This window comes from Chiroxiphia lanceolata, chromosome 1 (genome assembly GCF_009829145.1).
Source record: "Chiroxiphia lanceolata isolate bChiLan1 chromosome 1, bChiLan1.pri, whole genome shotgun sequence".
Classification (NCBI taxonomy): Eukaryota; Metazoa; Chordata; class Aves; order Passeriformes; family Pipridae; genus Chiroxiphia; species Chiroxiphia lanceolata.
In genome coordinates this window covers 49,459,040-49,481,176 of record NC_045637.1, presented here as the reverse complement: position 1 = coordinate 49,481,176, position 22,137 = coordinate 49,459,040, and the positions used below count along the sequence as shown (strand labels likewise).

General features: G+C 40.1%; 1 protein-coding gene and 1 long non-coding RNA gene across 5 annotated transcripts; both read left to right on the top strand.

Moving 5' to 3' along the window:
* Positions 1-1,327: 1,327 nt before the first annotated feature.
* THOC1 (THO complex 1) lies at positions 1,328-21,610 on the top strand. 4 transcript variants are annotated; one of them, XM_032681276.1, is made up of 22 exons: positions 1,329-1,518; positions 2,692-2,765; positions 2,867-2,927; positions 3,811-3,877; positions 4,878-4,996; positions 5,716-5,764; positions 6,227-6,322; positions 6,628-6,710; positions 6,964-7,035; positions 7,213-7,286; positions 7,897-8,005; positions 9,090-9,221; positions 10,498-10,598; positions 11,769-11,835; positions 12,005-12,055; positions 12,676-12,746; positions 14,028-14,123; positions 14,425-14,490; positions 16,453-16,536; positions 16,753-16,900; positions 18,337-18,415; positions 20,350-21,610. In XM_032681276.1, exons 1-22 carry the CDS (start codon positions 1,471-1,473, stop codon positions 20,643-20,645), a joined length of 2,043 nt encoding a protein of 680 aa, XP_032537167.1. In that variant the 5' UTR covers positions 1,329-1,470; the 3' UTR covers positions 20,646-21,610. The 4 variants fall into 4 exon arrangements, with proteins under 4 accessions (XP_032537176.1, XP_032537167.1, XP_032537185.1 ...); XM_032681285.1 differs by lacking the exon at positions 12,005-12,055 and having other exon boundaries at positions 1,328-1,518; XM_032681294.1 differs by lacking the exon at positions 6,964-7,035 and having other exon boundaries at positions 1,330-1,518.
* On the top strand, positions 10,605-11,703 carry LOC116783647. Its single transcript, XR_004355774.1, has 2 exons — positions 10,605-11,265; positions 11,306-11,703. It is a non-coding gene; the product is annotated as an uncharacterized LOC116783647 (long non-coding RNA).
* Positions 21,611-22,137: the final 527 nt, after the last annotated feature.

Below are 22,137 nucleotides of genomic sequence, written 5' to 3'. Positions count from 1 at the left end.
TGGCAGACTGTGGCTCTAGGGTGGTTTATTAAAAAAAAAAAAAAAAAACCAGCCACACCTATAAAGTCATTTTCACTTTGGCCATAGTGAAACGTGAAGAGTCTGGGGTACAAGTCTGAGAAGAGTGGCTGAGGAAACTGAGGTTGTTGTCCCAAAATAGGTTTTTCAGCCAGTGTGCAAGAGGCCAATCTTATTTACAGTTCTGAGCACAAAGGGATGATGGGTGGCAAATCCACAAAGCCAGCACACTGGCTACCCAAACTTTCCACTATTTATACATCATAGCAAACAAAGGCATTAATGCTCATTGGCTGCAAGTTACATAGTACTCTTATTAGTTAGTATTCTATCTTCCTTTGGTTAAATGATTCCCTCTATTGATATACTGGTCTACTCTGGCCTCCAATCGGGAGGTCTGGAGACACACTATCTATAACGCTGCTGCTGCTTTTGAGAAAGCACGAAGGATCACTCTTGAGGAGAAAAAACGCAGAAAGAATCGTGCCTTGCAGAATATACCACCTAAGGAGTCTTTCTGCTGTGCCTTTTGCAACCGGACGTGTCTATCTCGTATTGGCCTTTTTAGCCACCAACGTGCTTGTAACAAACGTGGGTAGAGCCCTCCCCAAACCTTCATTCGTGAAGCCCAGCCATGATGATGATGAAGACAAGCTCAGTCTTTCTCTTTTGGGTTGGTGGATTTCTTGAGTCAGCGGGCTATGAGTCGGTGGTTGTGATCTCCCCGTCAGAATTACCTCTTATCCTGTCACAGCTATTTCAGCACAGGCGTTGAGTTGGCTTTGTTAGTTTCATCCTTATCTCTAAATTCTGCATTCTTTGTGTTCACTATCAGCAGTACATCCTTCCCCCCAAGCTTTGTTAACCTCCCCCCAGATCTGAGACCATTGAAGCGTGTCAAGCCCTTAACTTCAAGAAGGCAATTCTGCTGACAAGTAGTTTATGTTTCTAAAGCCTGGACATCAAGGGGGGACCTTATCGCTCTCTACGACTATCTGAGAGCAGGTTGTGGCAGGGGGCAGGGGGAGGAGGGGGGCGGAGAGAGAACCGTCCAGGTAATAAGGGAACAGGAGGAGGAAATGGCCTCAAGTTGCGCCAGGGGAGGTTTATGTTGGAAATTAGGAACAACTGCTTCACTGAAAGTGTGGTCAGGCACTGGAACAGGCTGCCCAGGGAAGCGGTGGAGTCACCATCCCTGAAGCGCTCAACAAGCGTGTGGATGTGGCGCCTGGGGGCACGGTTTAGTAGCGCGCTTGGCAGGGCTGGGTTAACGGCCGGACTGGATGGCCTCGGAGGTCTTCCAACCGAAACCACCGCGTTCTTCCACGACTCCAAGACCTCCCCTCCCCCGAACTCGGCCTCACTCCCCGCTCCTCCCCCTTCCCGCGGAAGGAGGGGGTTACGGCGTCATCGGCGCGCGCCGCGGAGCGCCAGCGCCGCCCGGCCGGGAACATGTCGCCGCCGCTGTTCAGCCTGCCCGAGGCGCGGCTCCGCTTCACGGTGAGGCTCCCCCGCCTCCTAACCTTCCCCCCCATCCATCCCTCCATCCCTCCTCCAGGCCTGCCGCTCAGAGCGGGACCGGGCGGGCGGGAAGCTGCGGTGTAGCGCTGTGCCTGGGCGCCTCTGGCCCCGCGGGCCCGGCCGGGGCTCCCGCCGAGGAGCGGCCCGGGCGCTCCTTCAAGGAGCTGAGATACAGCGGTGTGAGAGTGTGGATGGGGCCGCACACCGGCCCAGCCAAGGCGGGGATCAGCCTTTAGAGTAACATAAATTAATGTGGAATACAGTTTTTACATTACTGTAAAAATTTACAGTAACGTAAAATGTAAATTTTACATTCATGTAAAATACATTACAGCGTGGTCCCCGCAGCAAAAACGTCCGAGCATATTGCTTTTAGCTCCTTTGCGCCTCTGCTCAGTGGTGCTTTTCCCTTGCCGGTGCAGGGGAGCTGGATGTGTGCCCAGGCCTCTGGATCCCTTCGTTTGCGGCTCAGTTTGTAGAACAAGGGGATGGGCTTTGCACAGAAGTGGTCGAGGCACAGGCACTCGATCCATTAGATCGATTTCGTAACAGGAAGTAGTAATGTTTAGACCATTTGTTAAGCAGGACTCATGTGCTCTTCAACGTTTTCATAAACAACCTGAGTGCAGGACTTGAAGGGATACTAAGCAAGTTTGCAGATGATACACAGTTGGGAGCTGTTGACTCCCTTGAGGACAGAGAGGCTCTCAGGCACAGGGTGCAATTCTTGGGGCTGTCTGGGCAGGGCCAGGAGGGGGGGACTCGATGATCCTTGTGGGGCCCTTCCAACTCAGAATATTCTATGATTCATGTCCCAAATCACCACAGCCACCTGAAGCTGTATGTGTGGGACAGGAGACTGTGGTAGATAAAGCATTGGTCACAACAGTGTGTTCCTCTGTCTTTCCCTTAGAAATACTATTTTCACCACATTGTTAGCCCAGGTTTGAGGTGTGATGCTCTAGCGGCTCACATGCCTAATTTCCTATGCGCTTGTTATTTGCCCTTCTTGTTACAAAGTTCCTGCTGTAAACTGACACATGGGGTGTGGCAGAAAGATTCCTTAGTATTTCTCTCCCCTGTCAGAGGAAGGAGGACATCCTTTTGGTTTTGTGCCGGTTCTGTAGCTTTTCTTTCTTTGCATTTTGGTAGACATCCACCAGAGAGGCTCTGATTAACGACAACATCAAGCCGTTGTTGAGCGCATTTAACCAGGTTCCTGGGAGGTAAGTAAATGCCACTTGCTTTTAAAAAAGTGCCTATTTGGATAGCTTTTGGTAATCTTGTCCCTAATGGTTGTTACTAAGGTGGAATGTTTGCATTTCAGTGAAAATGAGAAGAAGTGCACTTTGGATCAAGCTTTTAGAGTTGTTGTGGAAGAAGAAATAGTAAGTACTTTAAACTGCTGCAGCCTATCTCTTGTTGAACCTCAAATTTCTATTTGCAGGCTAATATATTGATTTAATAGCAACTTAGTATAAGAAAACACTTTATTAAAACAAACATGAACTATGTAGTAGTTAGATTGGTGGAATTTAAAGACACCACACTATAGTGAGAGCTGTTGGCTGAGCCTTTTCCAGCAGTTCTTTGTAATGCTTATGAAAGTCTGCTATGTCTTAAAATTCTAGTTCATAAATATGCATTTTCCTACAACTGTACTTTAAGAGTGGGTGGAAAGGGTAGGTTTAGATCAGATATTAGGAAGAAATTCTGCACTGTGAGGGTGGTGAAGCGCTGGCACAGGTTGCCCAGAGAAGCTGTGGATGCCCCATCCCTGGAAGTGTTCAAGGCCAGGTTGGATGGGGCTCTGAACAACCTGGTCTGGTGAAAGGTGTCCCTGCCCATGTCAGGGGGTTGAAACTAGATTATCTCTAATATCTCTTCCAACCCAAACCGTTCAGTGATTCTGTGATTTTTTTACTAGCATGTAACAAAGCTACCTTGTCAGCTTGTCAGAAAAGAAAGATGAATCAAATAATGTATGATCAAATTAATACTTCAATGAAGTCTGAATGTTGGGTATTAATTTTCAGGGGTAAATGACTCTGCACATTAGGATCTCTAGTGGCAGGAAGCAGTCAGGAATGGTTCCTCAGTAAAAACTTCATATGGTTAACTGACAGGTCAAATTTAATAGATATTTGAAAGTTTGGGAAAGTTGAGCATCAGTATTTGTTTAAAATTTGCCTACTTGAAAACAAGAATTTTAGTTCTGTTAGATGCATTTAGGTCAGAATAGAGAAATTTAACACTCTTTTCTTTGTTTAGATAAACAAAGCTCCATGTGACAATCTCCTGGCAATTATATCTCTTGCTATTAATGGAGTCACAGAAGGTGAGCATCTTTCTTTTGAATTTGTTGGCAATTTTAAAGACCATTTAGGGGAATTCTAAAATCATGATTTCTCTAAGTCATCTAGAGTGGCTAGCTTTTTTAATATGTGGTGGCCCTTATGCTAGTGATTATTAAGTTTGTTTCACAAGATAAATTAGGTATAATATAATCAAATTCAGGTATATGTGTGACATTTGTGCTGTAATCTTTCTTCTTTTTTTTAATAGAGAAAGATGCATGGTTTTGGCTGCAGCATGATTAGCATTTTCTGTCTTTGTCCACTCTAAAATGCTTAGATTTATCTCATCATAATTTCAGAGATGAGACCACTGAGGCAGTACATGACTGGTTTTTAGATATTTGAATCTGTTTCTGTAACTGTCTTTTGTGTCAGAAATCAGCGTGCTGATCTCTTCTGAAGTGTATTTTGCGCTCTTCACCTTGTTTATTTGTTCACATTACAGATAAAATACTGGTTTCTTTTAGTAGGTATAGCTCAACTACATGTATGTTTCATGAACTGTGGAATAACTTGACCTGTGATTACGAGGAATGCTGATACTGCCTACAAGCATGGATAGACAGACTTGGAGCACTACTTTAGCAGTGCTTTACTTGAGGAAAAGGCTCTCAGGCTTCATGGGTGGGTGCAGACTGACTAACTGTGGATTTAGAAGTCTGAAAGAGTTCACTTGCAGTCTGCAAACAGGTGCGACATTGTTTCAGACTTTAGGTCTTTAGAACAGTTATTTTTTATTATTTGTTTTACATTAATGCAAAGCTCTTGTAAAGCTCATTTGAGTATGTCTGTATATAGAAGTAGCTTTAATGAAAGTTCATGATTTAGCCCAAGCTTTTTGTTAGGGTTTGTAGGAACCCAGGAGAACTTTTATCTTACTTTTTTTTTTTGTTTAATTTAATGTCCCTCAAGTGCCATGCATCTTTATTTTTTGCATTTCAGTTCAAATTTGTTGAATAAAATATTCCCTGTTCCTTGTAGGTATCTGCACTGCATCAACTCCTTTTGTGCTTTTGGGGGATGTTCTGGATTGCCTCCCTTTGGATCAGTGTGACAAAATTTTCACTTTTGTGGAGAAAAATGTTGCTACATGGAAATCAGTAGGTATTTTTCCAGAATGTTATATAGTTTTGCCAAACCTTCTGTCTGCCTGACCCATTTTTACAAATGGATTTTAACTGTTTGCATCTGACAGGTTAAGTGTCAGTAACTCTGTAGGCAACACCTGAAAACCATTCCGCTTTCTCAGAGTTTTCCTAAGCTGCATTTTCTAACCAGGACTACTTCCCATAGTCATTAATTCAGGCTGCTTTGTTTCAGATAACATCGTGGCCCTTCATATTCACAAACTGTTCTTTATCATTAATTCAAGTATCTACCAATTTCTTTCTTCTGCTGCCAAATTACTAGCACTGTGAATGAAGTAGTGATTCAGTACTAGTACTGAATCTTTTGTGTGTGTATTTTTCTTATTTGTATAATTAATACATGGAATAATAAAGGCAATGAGTGTAAAAATTAATGTGTTCCAGGGAAAAAAACTGGATGCTCTTCTTACAGTTCATTGTCACATATGGTTTTTCTGTATGAAGGCTGGATTTAAATGTGTTTTATACTTTCTTGGAATTTGTGAGACTGCTTATTTTATGCTGCCTTTTTGTGAAACCTGCCTGTTATCTAAGGGAAGACTTGAATTTTGAGTTGTCAGTAGGAATGACTCATATTTAGTCATAGCTTTTAATTGAATTAATATCTACTCAAGAAGGTTCTAAATGTTCTAAAGGTTCTTAATGTTCTAAATACCTTTACTCTGTTTCAGAATACATTTTACTCTGCAGGGAAAAATTATTTGCTACGAATGTGCAACGGTGAGTTGTAGTTTTTCGGGGCATCGGGGAGGGAGAAGCAGAATTAAAGAACTCCCATTCTCAGCAAATAAAAGTGAATTTAATGATTCGATTTAAATTCAGATGTGTTCAGTAAGTAATAAAGTTATAACTTGCGTCACTCCACAGATATTCATGAGTTTTGCTAATTAACGTAAAAGTCATTCTGGCCTCAGGGAACTCTTTCCATCAGTGGAGGTCATTATAGCAGAACAGGTTTCATTTGAACTTATATTTTATTGGTGTTAAAGGTGTTAGGAGGATTGGTAGAATGCGTTTGGAAAAAATGTGTGATCTGAGAGAGTTACCAGCATTTAAATTTACAAATCTGAGCTTCCATTCATTAGCTCTGTAGGTCATGTAATTAGCAAGGCTGGAATTCTATTGCATGAGAAATGAAAAAAGGGATAACTACTAATATCCTTTACTTTTTACAATATTTAGACCTCCTTAGAAGATTATCTAAGTCACAAAACACGGTCTTCTGTGGAAGAATTCAGCTGTTCTTGGCTAGATTATTTCCGCTTTCAGAAAAGTCAGGTGAGATTTTTTATGTTGCATCACACTTAACATTTAAACAAGACTAAATATGCTCAATCTTTTAAGTTTGTGATGATTGCAGACCAAATCCAGTTGGAGAAGATCACTTTGCACTTGTATCTTAGTTCTTATCTCTGTCCTTGTTACTGTGACTTTCATTTGCTTTGATTTCAAACACAGGCTTTGAATGCTTGTGAGAAGCTTGGAATACTGAGAATTTAGTGTCAGCATCTCATAAACAATCAACTGAATTAACAGACTTGGGAATTTCAAAGCTTCTAAGACTGGCCCTATGTTTTTCACAGGACTTAACCTGCAGAGTCAGTTTAACCTGGAAAATGTCACTGTTTTCAATACCAATGAACATGAGAGCACTCTGGGACAGAAGGTGAAAATTCCTATGTCATTTTTCACTCATTCTGCAGTAACCATGTAAGATTGTTTGCACAAAAATGTGCTACTCTGGTTAATGGTTGGGACTGTATGTTTGTCACTTGGTTGTCCCTCTTCCAGGCCGAGCTGTTGATATGGGACATGGGCATGTTACCTGGTACATTAACCTGTGACCTTTGAGGGGAATAAGGTTGATTAGATTGTGAGCAATAAGCAGTGTCACTTACTGTACAAAGTTTTCCCCACAGTGTACGGAGGATAGAGCAGTCCCTTCAGCTTTTTCCAGGAGAAGTCAGGCTGTCGTTGCAAAGTTTAGTAAGGTATTAAGACAAGAATTTGTTGCACATTATATGGTAATAGTACTTAAGAGATCTTTTGAGTTACGAGCTTAAGCTTTCCGATCTAAAATGTAATAGTACGTTTATAAAAAACACTGTGAGAACTGTATCCACATTGTGGTGGTATTTCATCAGTTTTAAATTATTTTTTCCTGTTAGCACGCTGAGGAGAGAGAAGAAGGAATGGACGTAGAAGAAGGTGAAATGGGAGATGATGAAGCACCAACCAGTTGGTGAGTTTACAGAAATTTTAAAAATTTAAACAAAGCTTTATAAAATGAAAGTAAAAAGCTGTTTGGGAAATATCTTTAGATGTTGTGGTCAGAATTCTCCTTATCTCCTGCTCTCTCGAGATTAGTGTATTTAATCAGTTAAGAGACCTGGCAGTGGTTTAACTGTTTAAGTGGAGTTGCCTAGAGGAGAAAAAAATGTACAGATTTGAAAACGTTGCATACCCCATCTGAGTACCACTCTCGTTTTGACAGTTTTCTAAATTCCCTTGACAACACTTGTGATAAGATGTATCCAGGGATTTTGAATATATGCTGTATATGCTTTTGGGAGAAAAGGCTGTACTCTTCTTCATCCCCCAGATAGTGAAAAACTCCTAGGATCCCTTTTTTGTACTATTTTTGCTTTTACGGTGAGAAAGTAGCAATAGACTGGATGGAAAACTCTTTTAGGGACAAATTCTAAGTTACAGATTTCTCTGTAAGGGTTCACTACAGACTCATTAATTCACTTCCGAAATGAGTGATATTTTCTGGGGTTGTGCATTTCTGAATGGACTTGAATTTAGTATATCACTTTCAATATGGTTATTTTTATTTTTTTTTCCCACAGTTCCATTCCAATAGATTATAACCTGTATAGAAAGTTCTGGTCACTTCAGGATTATTTTAGGAATCCTGTGCAGTGCTATGAGAAGGTGTCATGGAAAACTTTCCTTAAGGTAATCTGAGTAGATGCTTTCAACCATTCAGCCTAAGTAAAAGTCATTGTTTATAGGGGTAACAGAGTGACTGTGTAAGCACAGAACAATTCAAAAGCCTTTGGAAAATACCATTGAAAAATGATAGTGCATGAGGAAGTCCATTTTTCTGTTTTCTAAAGTGAGTCTTTGGCTGTAAACAGTGTATTAAGATGTACAGTAAACCCCCTAATATAACTTGTGTAAGTCAATAAAAAAAAGACTTCACATGTTGCAACAATGCCACAAGTACCTTTTTTGTGATTTATCAGCTGCAAAAAGCAGAACTTGAGGGTTTGGGTTTTTTTTACTCTGAACGGATAAATAGCCTATCTAGCTCTTACTTTTGAATAGTCATATTGATCCCAGTGGGATTCTGAATACTGGTTTCTAGTGAAGCAAATCTCTTTACAGAAGCAATGACTTGAATGTCCCCTTCAGCTAGCTGTTTCAGTTTTGCTTAGTATGAATATTGAGGATGATTTATTGCTAAGCTACTGTTCCTTCACAATTTGTCACTCAGTGTTTATTTAATAGCAAGAAGCCTGGGTTTTTTTAATCTTCATTCTCTGTGTTCTGGTAATAAGAGGTGACATCTTTTCAGACATCCTAATATAAATCTAGTTAATGAGATCTACTAATGGGGTCAAAAAAAGAAAAAAAACCAAACCGCACAAAACCACCACATGTGCAGTTCAAAAACTGAAGAAGACCAGTCTCAAGTCTTTCAGATGAAATTTTTTAATTAATGTAGCACTATCATCACATGAACCTTTTTTCTTCATGACATCCAAACAACAAAGCAGTTGTGCACTGTTCACAATCCAAAATGTTGTATTTCTTAGCATATTTGACATATTCATATGATTAGATATTCTGACATGATAACACTTCCACTGTCATTTGTGGTCAGAAAGGTCCAACATTTTGGTAGCAAATGTGTTGTTTCAATGGGCTGGTAGCGAGTTTACAAATCATTTTACTTGCTTGGCATTAAGACTAGAGTAGTTCTCTAACTACAAAGGTTTTGTATGATTTTCATGTGGTAAATAACTCTGTTTCATAGTACTCAGAAGAAGTTTTGGCTGTGTTCAAAAGTTACAAGTTGGACGACACTCAGGCTTCCCGAAAAAAGTTGGAAGAACTGAAAACAGGAGGAGAACATGTATATTTTGCAAAGTTCCTAACTAGTGAAAAGGTATGTGATTACTCTTCTCAGAATCCCAGGCTAGTTGAGGCTGGAAGGAACCTGTGTCTAGTTCAGCCTCCCTGCTCAAAGCTCTCAGCTGGAGCAGTGGATCAGCTCTATGTCCAGTTGGGTTTTGAATGACTCCACAGATAGAGACTCTGCAGTTCCTCTGAGTATCCCATTACACTGTTTAATCACTTCATTTAGATAGATATATTTTATTCTTTTTGGATTGCCTCTTTTAATTAATGATTCAGGGACTTCTATTTGTGTAATAAGAGTCTGCAGTAAAGCTGACATTTGTTTATTGTATTTCATTTGTAATGGTGCATTTATAAAAAGAGGTTAAAACAGAGTAAATACTTAAAGATCTGTTTGTTGCCTTTAGAATTACATTTTCAAAACTTGTCTGGTATGCTAACTCTATTTTCTGCTCCATAATGGTCTTGTTTAAAATTGCTTTCAAAAATATCTTGAGAGGATTTTATTCTGTTACTGTAAATCCAAAATTACAGCGCTCTATTGAATTTAATCCTAAAATTGTTGCCTTCTTTTTGGAATACTGTGTAACTTAAACTTTTAAATGTGTACGTTAGTAGATGACAGAAAGGGAATCTCAGTGCAGCATGAGTTTTTCTGGACTAGGGGAGCGAGTAAATTCATCATAGGCCTTTGACCTATATATTGACAATTTTTAAATAATGTGTTATAGAAGATACAGAACCTAATTAACACCCAATAGTCAAAGGCCTTTTTCTTCGATTGTTCACTTTGTATGATCTATCATGCTGCAACATACAGGATAGAAACCAAGCAGTGTGTCACTGTGCAAGCATTGATGAGAGTGAATACTTCTGTGGTAGCCAAATCCACATGTTGTAGTTCATAGGAAAAGGGAATGAGCTGTCCTTCAACTCCATGAAATATTTGAATATTTGTTTTTCCAAAATCTTGTTCACTTCCAAGTCAATGTTGTTAAATCCAGCACTATAAAGTTGTTAAACAAAAATCTAGGGGTACTTTTACAGAAAGTTCCTCGTGCTTTCAAAAAAATGATTTAATTAGAAATTTTGATGCCCTTTCCTAAAGTGTGCTAGATGACAGTTTACCCATCTTAGTACCTTATGAAGTGCTGTCATGAAAGTACAGATGATGCTGAATAGACTTATCATGATCTTGTTGTAAAAATAGTCCCCGTGGAGTTTATCAAAAACATTTGGTGTATTTTTACGCTTTCGCATGTTTACTCTCATTAATGTGTAATTCTTTTGTTGCGGTTGTTTAGCTGATGGATTTACAGTTGAGTGACAGTAACTTCCGGCGTCACATCTTGTTGCAGTACCTAATACTATTTCAGTATCTAAAGGGACAGGTCAAATTTAAAAGGTAATGTGAAAATATTTTGTGTTTTGGGGATGGGGAACTAGAAACTTGGAGATAAAACAAAATAGAGTTTGTGTACTTGTTCTGAGGTTCTTGTGAAACTTGGAGCCTTGGATTGGTAAATACAGGGAGGAGACTGTCTTTGGCAGCAGCAAGTTGTTAGACCAGTGCAAGTTATCTGTATGTGGCATCATTTTGAATTTATATTGACTCTGTAATGTGACATTGGTTGCTGATTTGTTTTTTCCTAGTGTGGTATACAATTCTAAATTAGCAAGAAATAACAATGATGATTGTTGCTTTTATATATTCATACATACGTATATATATATATATATATGTTGCATTTATTTATATATAACAGGACAGAACCAAACCCTATATTTTCCTAATCTCAGTGTTATGCTGAAGAAAATTCTACGTCTCTTCATTTCCTGTGCCCTTGGCCATATGTGTGTATAATGATTGACATCATTAACAAAGCAGATTTCTTTCACCTGCAGTATGCTGCTTTTTATAAATAGCTTCTAAAGAACTTTGTAAACTACGTTAGGATCATCATCCTAATTCTATAGATTATTTACCAAGGCAGTCCAATGCTAGAGAAGGAATGGAATTCAGGTCTTCTGAATTGCAGTTCAGTCCTGTTGAGGACTGAACCTGAGTTCAGGTATATCCTGTTGAGGACTGAACCTGAGTTCAGTCCTGAGTCATTTCAATCACAATTCATTAAAATGTTCATTAAAGGCAGTGATCAAGGATGGTATGAGATACAAGTGGGGTGTATATATATATGTATGTAACATTTGGTGATTTTTTTTTTGGTAAGGCTTTTCATTGTCCCCATTTGCTGTACTTTGGGTCCAACATCAAGGTGTGGTCTAGAATCACACAAATGGGCTTCCTATTGGATGAATCTAAGCCTTGACAGTAAATTCCCCAAGCAGAACTAATTCATTCCATAAACTAATAAATGGTCAGTCCCTGGGACTAGACCAGAGCAAATTCAAAGCATTTTTTTTCAGATCCCCTCTAACGCCCCTCAGAAGGTATGTAGTGTAAATAATGTGTCCTCAACACTATTTTGATGTGTAGTAAACTCTTAAAAAAAAGAACAAAAACCAGCTGATTTAATGACACTTTTTGGTGTGTTGTTTTGTTTTTCAATTCTAGTTCAAACTATGTTCTAACAGATGAACAGTCTCTTTGGATAGAAGATACTACGAAAGCAGTTTACCAGGTTGGTACAGTGTCTACTTATATAAAACTGGCATGGAAGAATATTTAGCATGTAATATCGTATCAGTCACCTTTGAAGCAGTAACCACCATTTTCCTGGGGCTTCTTTTCCTACATATTCTGCTGCGGATATAATGCAAGAGGTTCACTTTTCTTTCTCCTATTCATAGCTTCTTTCAGAAAATCCTCCAGATGGGGAAAGGTTCTCAAAAATGGTAGAGGTAAGTACTTTAATGCCTGTCTGAACAAAGTCTATTTAGCATATAAAAAAGCAGTTTCAGCTTGAACTAGCTTTTGGAACACAGGTGTTATATCTGCGGGAACTTCTACCTCATCTCAGTAAAAAAAGGTCTCATCGTTTTATTTTGTAGTCGTATTTTTCCCATGCTTTCTTTAATGCTCTTTTCTTCCTTTTCCTGGAGAGAAATGGAAATATGCATACATATGCATGTGTACATACAGGAGAGATTGATTATTAAAAATTAAGAAATCTTTGCAGACAGGAGTGCAGTGCCCTAAGACATGGAAATAAGATAAAAGCGAAATTTTAAAAAAAAGTTGTCTCCTTTCTTTCTTTACTTTGACTGCATCTTTTTTCTTGTTTAGACTAGGAGAAATAGAGCCTTTCCTGCAGTTATTGAAGAGAGGAGATATACCATTTTTGAATAAATTAAAACAGGTGTTGAAGATTATACTGATGGCCTTCAAAAAAGTGACTGAAATACACAACCTATAACCAAAGTATTCCCCTCGATTTTAGTAGCTCAGTTAAAAACTTTGGAATCAACTCCAAAACTGATTATGACCCTAATAATGTGCAATACTTTCTATGTTTCTCCAGCACATACTAAATACTGAAGAAAACTGGAACTCATGGAAAAATGAGGGCTGCCCAAGCTTTGTTAAAGAAAGGTAACTGTATTGCAAAGTAGAAGCTTTTTGCACTTGTTTGAAATGGTGGTTCCCTTCAAAATATGGTACCCATGGTTCATAGGAGTGTTAACCATTTGCAAAACTTTGAGATTTGTGTAGTTGCCTGTCCCTTCAGTGTGTGCAGAAGGCTCTTAGATTTCTGCCAAAAGTCTTAAGGCTTCCACTGTGTCAGGGAAGAGATGGTTATGGATGTGTGGGCTCTCAGGAGTGCATTCCTCACTGTCTCATGGCAACACTTTGTTGTACTGAGGAGACTGGAGCAAGTTGCGTCCCCTCCTGCTTTTGGCAGACCCCAGGCTGAAGAAGTTAGTGCCTGACTTTCCCATATACCATTTTGGATTGCCTCTAATGAAACCTTTGGCATTATGGCTGTGGCAGGGCAGCATACCTGGAGTTTGTGCAACAGTTCTCTTATGCCATTTATTTATTAGGTTTGCCAGTTGGTGGTGATCACTTACCTGAAAGGTAGTGGCAAGTGGCTTTCACCACTGAGAGGTTTCCTGTGTAATTCGTTGGTAACTAGTGGCAAAACTTCAACTCCAGATGTCTGCTAGACTATCTTGAGGGGGGTGATCTAACATCCATCTTCCATCCTTCTTCATTGTACACACAGACTGTAGCCTCTTTGTGGTAAGGAGCACCTGGGTCATTATCTTTTGAAGATTTCCTTTTATTGGAAAGATCAGGTGCAGCCACCTTTCATGACTTAAGCTGTTTGAAGAAAAAGGGAAGGGGACTGTGGGAAGAGAGAAATTACTGTTGCAGGGGGCTTGTGAGGAAGTACAACTATGAAATTTGACTTTTGTAAATATTCTCCTGTAGATCTCATCCAGAGTTTCAGCTGGGGTAGGTCTTGCCCTAACCTCAGTGGTCTGGGATCTCCATTCTCTGATCCCATGAAATCAGGTGCAGCTGGGGAAAGAGACCTTGCAATCATAGAGCAGATGATCCCAGGAGCAGGGTAGATCATACTTATATGTGCTGCTGGCACAAACGTGATTTCCTTCTTTTTCTGTATTGGGACTCTGATAGACCTTTGCATTTGTGAGTGAACTGATTTTGGTGTCTGGCAGATTCCTTTCCTTCTCCTTACTTTGCCTTCTGTCTTCTCTTCCCTCCTGCCTCCTCCCACTTGAGACTCACAGTCCTTCTGATTACTTTCACTATGATTTAACTTAGCACCATCTGAAGGTGAAATGGATTTATTTTGCTCTCGGAATATTTGTGTTTTGATACTAAAGAGCATCTTTTTTTGTTTAGACCTCCTGATTCTAAACCAACAAGGCCTGTGAGAAAGAGGCCAGCTCCAGAGGACTTCTTAGGAAAAGGATCAAACAAAAAAATCCTTATGGGGAAGTACGTGGGATTTTTTTTTTTCTTTACAGGGTTTCTGTGTTTGGGTTGGTTAGTTGGTTTTGGGTATTTTATGGGGGTTTTTTTCCACTCTTCGTTTTTTTCTATACAGTAATTTTTAAACTTCCTTACTTTGGAACCGCCGGGAAAGAACAGCCAAGGGATATATCATTCTTTTAAAACTTGCAGTAGGCTTCCTTTCCTTATAGCTGCCTCTTGTAGACCCCTTTTAAACAGTGTGTAAGTGTGGAATGATAGAATGATGAATGTGGAGTTTAATGTGTGTTTGTGCTTCCCTTGTCAGCGAGGAACTGACCCGCCTTTGGAATTTATGTCCCGATAACATGGAAGCTTGTAAATCTGAGAGTAGGTAAGTAAAAAATGGGTGTGTCATTGTCTGAAGCTGACTTTAAGCACTTTAATTAGAGAATTACAATTATTACAAAATTGGGAAAAGGAAAGTACACAAGGTGATCTTAGGAGGTGTGCCATTTCACTGTGTCTTGAGAGAAGTTGGTTGTATGAATCTTTGTCTTGAAATCCCCTTACAGTTTTCTTTGCTTCTTCTAGTGTTTATGCTGTCAGTAATTTTCATTGCTTAGTAAAGTAAAATCTAAGCTAAAAACCAGATGAAAACTCCCATTTTGGAGAGCATGACTGTATAATTAATTACCTTATATAATGAAGGAAGATTGCCAAGTCTGGCTCTAATGAAGTTAGCATGCTATTTGGCTATGATTTTCAAGTAGGCCTGTGTTTTGAACAATGCTAGATAAGAGGAAATTGGCTGGCAGGCATTGTTCCAGTGCATACCGGATCTACTCGTGCTGCAGAGGTAGAAGAACACAATTATTGGTTGTCCCTTCTGCTTGCAGAATTGTAGGAAATACTTAAAATGTACTCTGCTACATAATTTTGTTACAGATAGCAAAATCCCTTTCTGTGCTCACATAATACCTAGTAAGAAAATTTGGAAAAGGAATGGGACAGTTCCCAAAGAGAACTCTGCTAGTAGTGGCTGTAAAGTCTGATTGCCTGTGCAGAGCTGCTAGCTGTGCAGATGTCCTGAGTGGAGGAATTGCTTTTCCAGAGGTTTAGAGCTTTGCAGAGGAAGTGCTCTCCTTTCTTGTGAGCTGGGTTGTACAGGAAGGCCTCTGACAGAATACTTGTCTGTACTAGGCCAAGGGCTGAAGGTGAAGTTGTGTTTGAGTCCAAATCTTTTGATTCCCCGTGCATGATTGTATTGTGCTACAATTCTTTACCTAAAAATAAAAAAATTAAAAAACCTAAACAAATGGAGGTAAACCAAAAATGCATGCCATGGTAAACAGGAAAGAGAAAATCCCATGGGGTCTGGATTCAGTGCCAAGTTTTATTACAGACTTCATGACTGCACGTGGTCAAGTGAATGTAGCTTTTTGCTTTGGTTCCTCACATCTCCCTTCAAATGGGGTAATACTTCCTTACCTTTCTTTTCAGATGGTTGTTTTGGGGATAACATAGCAGGACTCAAATCAAATGGTTTTTCAAGGTGCTGGCTTTAGTTCCAGTGATAGTGCTACACTTGAATCATGCATGGGGCACTGCTGCCCTGGGCAAAACACGTTTTTCAAAACCAAATTGAATTTATAGACCAGTGTGCTTTACCCCCTGCTCCAACTAATTACTAGATTCCCTTGCAGAAGCAGATGTATCTGTGTCAGCCTTAGGTAGCAGAAATACAGATCAGTATGAGCTTGCTTTGCACCTCTGAGAATTTTGGCTCACAGTAACCTACAGCTCTTATGTGTCTCTGGCCTTTAGCCTTCACAGCAGCAAACTGTCCTGAGCGTTGGAAATATAATTTCTATTCTTTTTTTTAGGTCAGGGTTCCTTTTGTGCTGGTTTAAATACCTGTCAGAAGAAACCACAAGCTGTTCCAAGAGCAGATGGAACTGAAAAGGGAGTTGGGAGGGATCACCATGTTTTACTGATCCTGTCAAATCTCACAAAACTAACAACCATTTTAGACTCCTGAGCACTTGTGAGCTTTGTGAATGCTGTTGACAGATGTTGATGTCACCTTTTGGTATGGCAGAAGGTTTAAATGTATAATAATAGGCAGTGCTAGTGACTGCTGTTACGCTGCAGTGGTTATTCAGTAAAAAAATTTTATAGAAACATGTATCAAACAGAGTCTTTGCTAATTTGCAGTTGTTAAATTTGAATGGGTTGGTTTGAGGATTTTTTTTTTCTTCAGTGGAGAAGCTTGAGATGTGTATGAAGGAACTGAAAACCAGCTCTTTTATAGTAGATTGTGAAGCATATTAAATCTTCTTATTTAATTTTTTAGGGAATATATGCCAACGCTGGAGGAATTTTTTGAAGAAGCTATTGAACAAGCAGACCCTGAAAACATGGTTGAAAATAAGTATAAGTATGTTGATCTTCATGTTTCCCTTGATTTTGATCTCTCATGTTTGGATTGTTAAAGAAAACAGACTGTTGTCAGCAATACTAATATCTGTGCAGGACTCCTGTAATGCACAAAAAATTTTTACATTTGAACAGAATCATATTAATTTCTAAATGTCTCAGATCTTTTTTTTTTGTGCTTTTTTTAGATGCCAACCAAACTTGTGCTTTATTGTAGGGCTGTGAACAATTCTAACTATGGCTGGAGAGCACTGAGACTTCTGGCACGCAGAAGTCCCCACTTTTTCCAGCCAACAAACCAACAATTCAAGAGTTTACCTGAATATCTAGAAAACATGGTAATCAAATTAGCCAAGGAGCTGCCTGTAAGTAATATTATTCTATAATAGTAAATGCTGAATTCATTTGACTTCCTGATTGTTCCTCTGCAGTCCGTTTGGTACATGCGAACATAGAGGGAAAAAAAAAAAAAAACAAACCAGGAAAAAAGTTTGTACACTAAAGTAAAAATTACAAATAAAATTAGTGTAATCTGTGAAGATCCCAGTAACACTAAACTGAAAAACATCGACTAACCAAGTAAGTGCTGAGCCTTGCCTTGTATTCTGTGGAAAAAAACCCCAGCTGTGGCAATCCCGTTGGTAGGCAGGAATGTGTTTGTGCCCAGCTACTTGGATTCTGTGTTGCAGTGCAAACCACGTTTATGGAAGGTCTAAGCTGGCGTTATGGCTCATGAATATACTGGGATGGCAGGAAAAGGGGCAGTGTGGGCAGCTGAAAGTACTGTGCTAAGTGTTACCAGAACTTTACAGCAAGGTTTGCCAGAGCTCTTCTGTCAGCTCCCTGACTTTTAAAATATGTAAAATAAAAATAGACTTTGTGAAGCTGTAAATTTAAGGCATTAACCCTTTGCGTGTTCAACAGTACAAATTTGAGTCCGGGGAGGGGCCTTTCAGATCATTTTATACACAGTGATATACACAGGCCAGCAGTGGGGAAGGGGGTGTTTTCTAAACCTTTGAGTTAGCACAAAACCCAGCAATTTCTTGCAGATATGAACTGCTACCTCTGTATTGAGACCTTCCTTGTCTGTAATGGGAGACTACTGAGGTGTAAAGGTTCGATTGTAGTATGTAGGTTTCTTGTTTGTCCAGCCATCGGGGTTAACTGTATGCTAATAGCAGATTTAGAAAAAATACAGGGAGAGGAAATATGTTGTAATTTGTTTAATGCATTAAGATGTCAGTGTATGCAATATTCCTGATGGTGTTACTGTCATGTACCAAATGTTATGGCAAGAAGCACATAAGGCCTATGGCTGAAGTGTAGAAAAAGAGGAAACTGTTTTACTGATGAGTAGCTAAATCAGAGACTGAAAAGTTTCTTGTTTGCCACCTTCCAGAGGTTTGAAAGTATCAAAACTTTGGGGAATTCTCAAGTAAGGAATAAAATTAGTGAAGAATAGTTTTTTTAAAAAAACGTGTTCATCAGTAGTGGCCTCAAAGTTTGTTGCTTGGGTTTTTTTAAGCAAGTAAGTAATAAAGCTCACTATGTAATGCTTAGTTGTTGTTATCCTGTGAAGTCAGTGAATACTTTTATTAGGTTTTTTAGTTAGTAATATGTTTTATTAGAGCACTTGTTACTGGTGTTTTGGATGCAGGAGACTGTGGGGTAATTTTTAATTCTCATGTGGGATCATGTCAGGTTTTCCATTCTAACACACATCTCAGAGACAGCCAGAGAGCTGTAAAATTTCTCTAATACAAAATTCATCCAGTGATGTTTAGTTCTTTCATTGTAGCCTCCTTCTGAAGAAATAAAAACAGGTGAAGATGAAGATGAGGAAGATAATGATGCTTTATTGAAGGAAAACAATGAAAGTAAGATTTGCTTGTTTTCAGTCTTTTCAGTTTTTCTCCTGATGTATATTGTAGAAGCTGTGTTTAAACATAGTTTCTACTGAGGGCCATCAGTGCCATGTACCCCAGTGCTTCTGACTTGAACCAGCATTTGTACCAAAAAGTGCAGCCTTTTCAGAACACGGGGCACCAGTAGCAACCTCCCAGGTTCATGGTCTGCAGTGCTGAAAGCATCCAACTTGTTGGATTAGCAGTTTGGTTAGGAGCCTCTTTCACCTTTTCTGCTATGTGGTATGTATTTACGTTGTCAATAGGTGTTTACAGCTGAAATACCGGTATTGCTGTGTAAAAGCTTACCTGAGCACTCCTTGCCCCTCTTTCCTGTTCTCTCTGGCCTCTAATTGCCAGGCTAACTGCTTCCCTATAGTCCCTGTTGGGGTGGGTAGTTACGAGACTTTCAAAAATGGATATATTCCAACTCTGAGTTCTTTACTTCCTCTTCATTTAAAATATCTCAAAGGCAAAAGCTTCTCTGTGACAAGAGTAGTCTTCCTAACAGATATCATCCCTTGCTCATTCCCCTTCATGAACCATTCCGTTTGTCTCTTGCCTGTAACCCTGGTATGTCTTGCTCCCAGGTGTCCTTCTCCATCTGCCCTTTTCCATCCTCATTCATGCCTTCATCTCACAACACCTTCTCCCTTGCGTGTTGTAATTCCATGTGCCAGCTCCTGGATCCGATGTGGGCAGGTTGTGGAAGCCAAACACTGGGTACCTCTGGCAGTTTTGTTGAAGGCTTTTTTCTGTTAGTGGAAAACCTTTGGGCCTCTGTGAATCTCTGTTCTGTTGCCCTTTTCCATCCAGCACTTGACCTTTTCCACAGTCTCCTTGCCAATAGTAGAGAAGTTCTCTTTAGCTTAATGCTAATTAACACAACCTTGGTGGTGTCACTGTGTGGGATTTACATCTTTCTTTCAATATTGTCTTAAAGCAAAGACGGCAGAGCTGTGGTCTGCTGTACACCACTGTGCTTAGACTTAAGAGAAGTCATCTGAGGGCTTTTGTTGCCTTGTTGTCTGGGATCTTCCATCTTTTCCCCTTGATGTAGTGACTTGAGTTCAGATAAATGAGTGTGACTGATAAGTACTGGACAGAATTGAAACTTCTGCTCCATGCCAGCTGGCTCTTCAGGTGGCACAAGGGTGAGATATTTAATAAAAATTAAGAATATGATTAATTTCTATATGTAAGTAATTCAGTCTTTGGGTTTTTTTGTTTAAAATAGTGAAATAAACACAGGTGGTAAGCCACAGATTGCAGACCATGATAAGCTATGAATGTGCAAACCCACCTGTGTAATCACTGCAGTGCTTGGCTTTTCAGCAGAGCACAGTGTTCCATGATTTTTATCTCAATGCCAGAATGACAGAAAATTCCTTAATGTACTGACTACACACTAAAGTTACTGTTACAGTCCTGCTACCAATAGGAACATGAGAAAAAAGGGACGGAAATGGGTTTTTTTACCTAGGTTAACTTTGACTAAAGTTACTAAAAAGTTCCAGAAGACAAATATTAAAGATCACTCTGTATTTTAATGTTATAGTTGACTTGTGTTGAGTACTGTAGTCTGCCTGTAAAAATTCGTGTTTTCGTTTTGAGGAAGTAGTTCTGATGTAGCAATTCTCTCTCAGTATAACAGGAGATAACACAAAAAGCAAGATTTTCTTTATCACAGGCAATAAGGGACGTTCCTCTTGAAACCCAGGTTATAATACATCTGTAAAAACCTGCTCTCAGAGCTCGAATGGGTTTTAACAACCACAGGAAAGGCCTGAGTCAGTCTGTCAGTAAATAAAACAGAAAATTTATACTGGGGCAGATCAGGGTAGATTAATTTGCAGTGTCTGGAGATGTTCCATATGTCTGACTGATTCCTTCTCTTTTTCCCCCAGGTCCAGAGGTACAACGGGACAAAGCCATGACGGGCGAACAGATCGAGTTATTTGCGAATAGGCTTGGGGAGCAGTGGAAGGCCTTGGCCCCCTACTTGGAAATGAAGGATTCTGATATCCGGCAGATCGAGTTGGACAGCGAGGATGTGAAGATGAGAGCTAAGCAGCTGCTGGTGGCCTGGCAGGATCAGGAGGGTGCACATGCAACTCCTGATAACCTGATCACGGCGCTGACCAAAGCTGGGCTAAGTGACCTTGCCGAAAACCTGACCAACGACACCGAAGGCAGCAGCTAACTCGCTTCAGCTGCCAGCTTGCTCTTTGACTTGGGGGGCTGGGGGTGTCATTAATTGTGACTGTTCTGGTGGTTGTCATTGATAATTGTTACTATTGTTGCTAGGTAACAGATTTTTGATAGGTATTTTTTGTTCAGGAAATGATAAAGCTTTTTAATAACACTGTAGGATTGTCCGGATTTTCTGAGAAAAGGATTAGTCATCCCAATCCAGAAAGGGGAAGCTTCATCTTTGGTGGTGGAAACAAAAGGGAGGATGGAGAAGCAGTTTTCAGTGCAGGCTGCAGGAGGGTTTGACACCAGCAGAGCTCAAGTCGCTCCAGGTGGACAGAGCAGCCTCTCCAACTGCTGCTGCCTTTGCGTGGTTTCTCAAAGCAGGGTGGGACTGTGTGTCAGGGACTTTTGAGTCACCCTTGGGGTGATGGGGAACTGTAGACTATCAAAACATACCTGTTACAGGTAAAATAAAGAGGGTGGTGATGGAACTCCAAGTCACAGCATTGACTTCCAGTGAAGTGCTGTTGTCCCACTTGCCTGCTGAAGAACTGGTTCTGTCTGAACCTTAATTAGATGATTGAGGGGTTCCATGCTTATTTTTATTAGTGATTATTTTTAGCCTCTCCATGTGCTTGGCTATGTAGGAACTCCCCTGAGTCATGGGGAACATGGTAATTTTTTTGTCCCAGGTTACTGTGAAGTGACAGTTTCATTTTAAGGACATGGCTGTCTGTAGATGGGTACAAGCCGTTTTCCCTCAACGAGTGGGAGATTTTTGTAGTGTCAAGTGGCAGCTGGCTACAACTTGTTCTGTGGGTATTTCTTGTAGTGTTTCTGCCATTCACCGACATCTCTCTGATTTATGAGTGTTTGGCAAACTACATACCACTGAACTCCTCTCTGTATTGTTTCAGCTATTAAATCACAGCTGTGAATTTCTAGGGTGGTGAGATGCCACCTCAGAAGCGAGTTCCTGTCTGCAGTGCCATTGATGAGAGCTTTGTGCCTGCTGCCCCACTTTGGATTTAAATGTGTTAGGAATGTGAATGCTGGGTCCTGTGGTGAAGGTTAGTAGGGGCCAAGATACAGGAGTTATTGGAAATAACAGCCCAAGTCTTACCTTCCGCTGCAGGTACAGTTTGGTAGAATCTACAACATGTAACAGTTTCACTTGGTTAAGGGACTTGAACATATTGTGAGTGGAGGTGTGCAGGGATGACTGACAGCTCTTCAGTGGGGCCCTGCCTGCCACCTCCGAGGTGGGAAAGCTGAGGATGACAATGGGAGGATGTAGTTCCACAAAGCAGCAACCATGCACAGGCACCATCCCTCCTTCCTCTTTAACAGGAGGCAGAACAAGCATTTAACAGGGGGGAAAGTCTGTAGTGTTTCTGTAGTGCACACAAGAACAGAACCACTGGGGCTTCCTTACTGGGTAGGGCTTGCCCTTAAGTACCATGCAATTGATTTAATATACCCTGAGGCCTTTGGTGTGC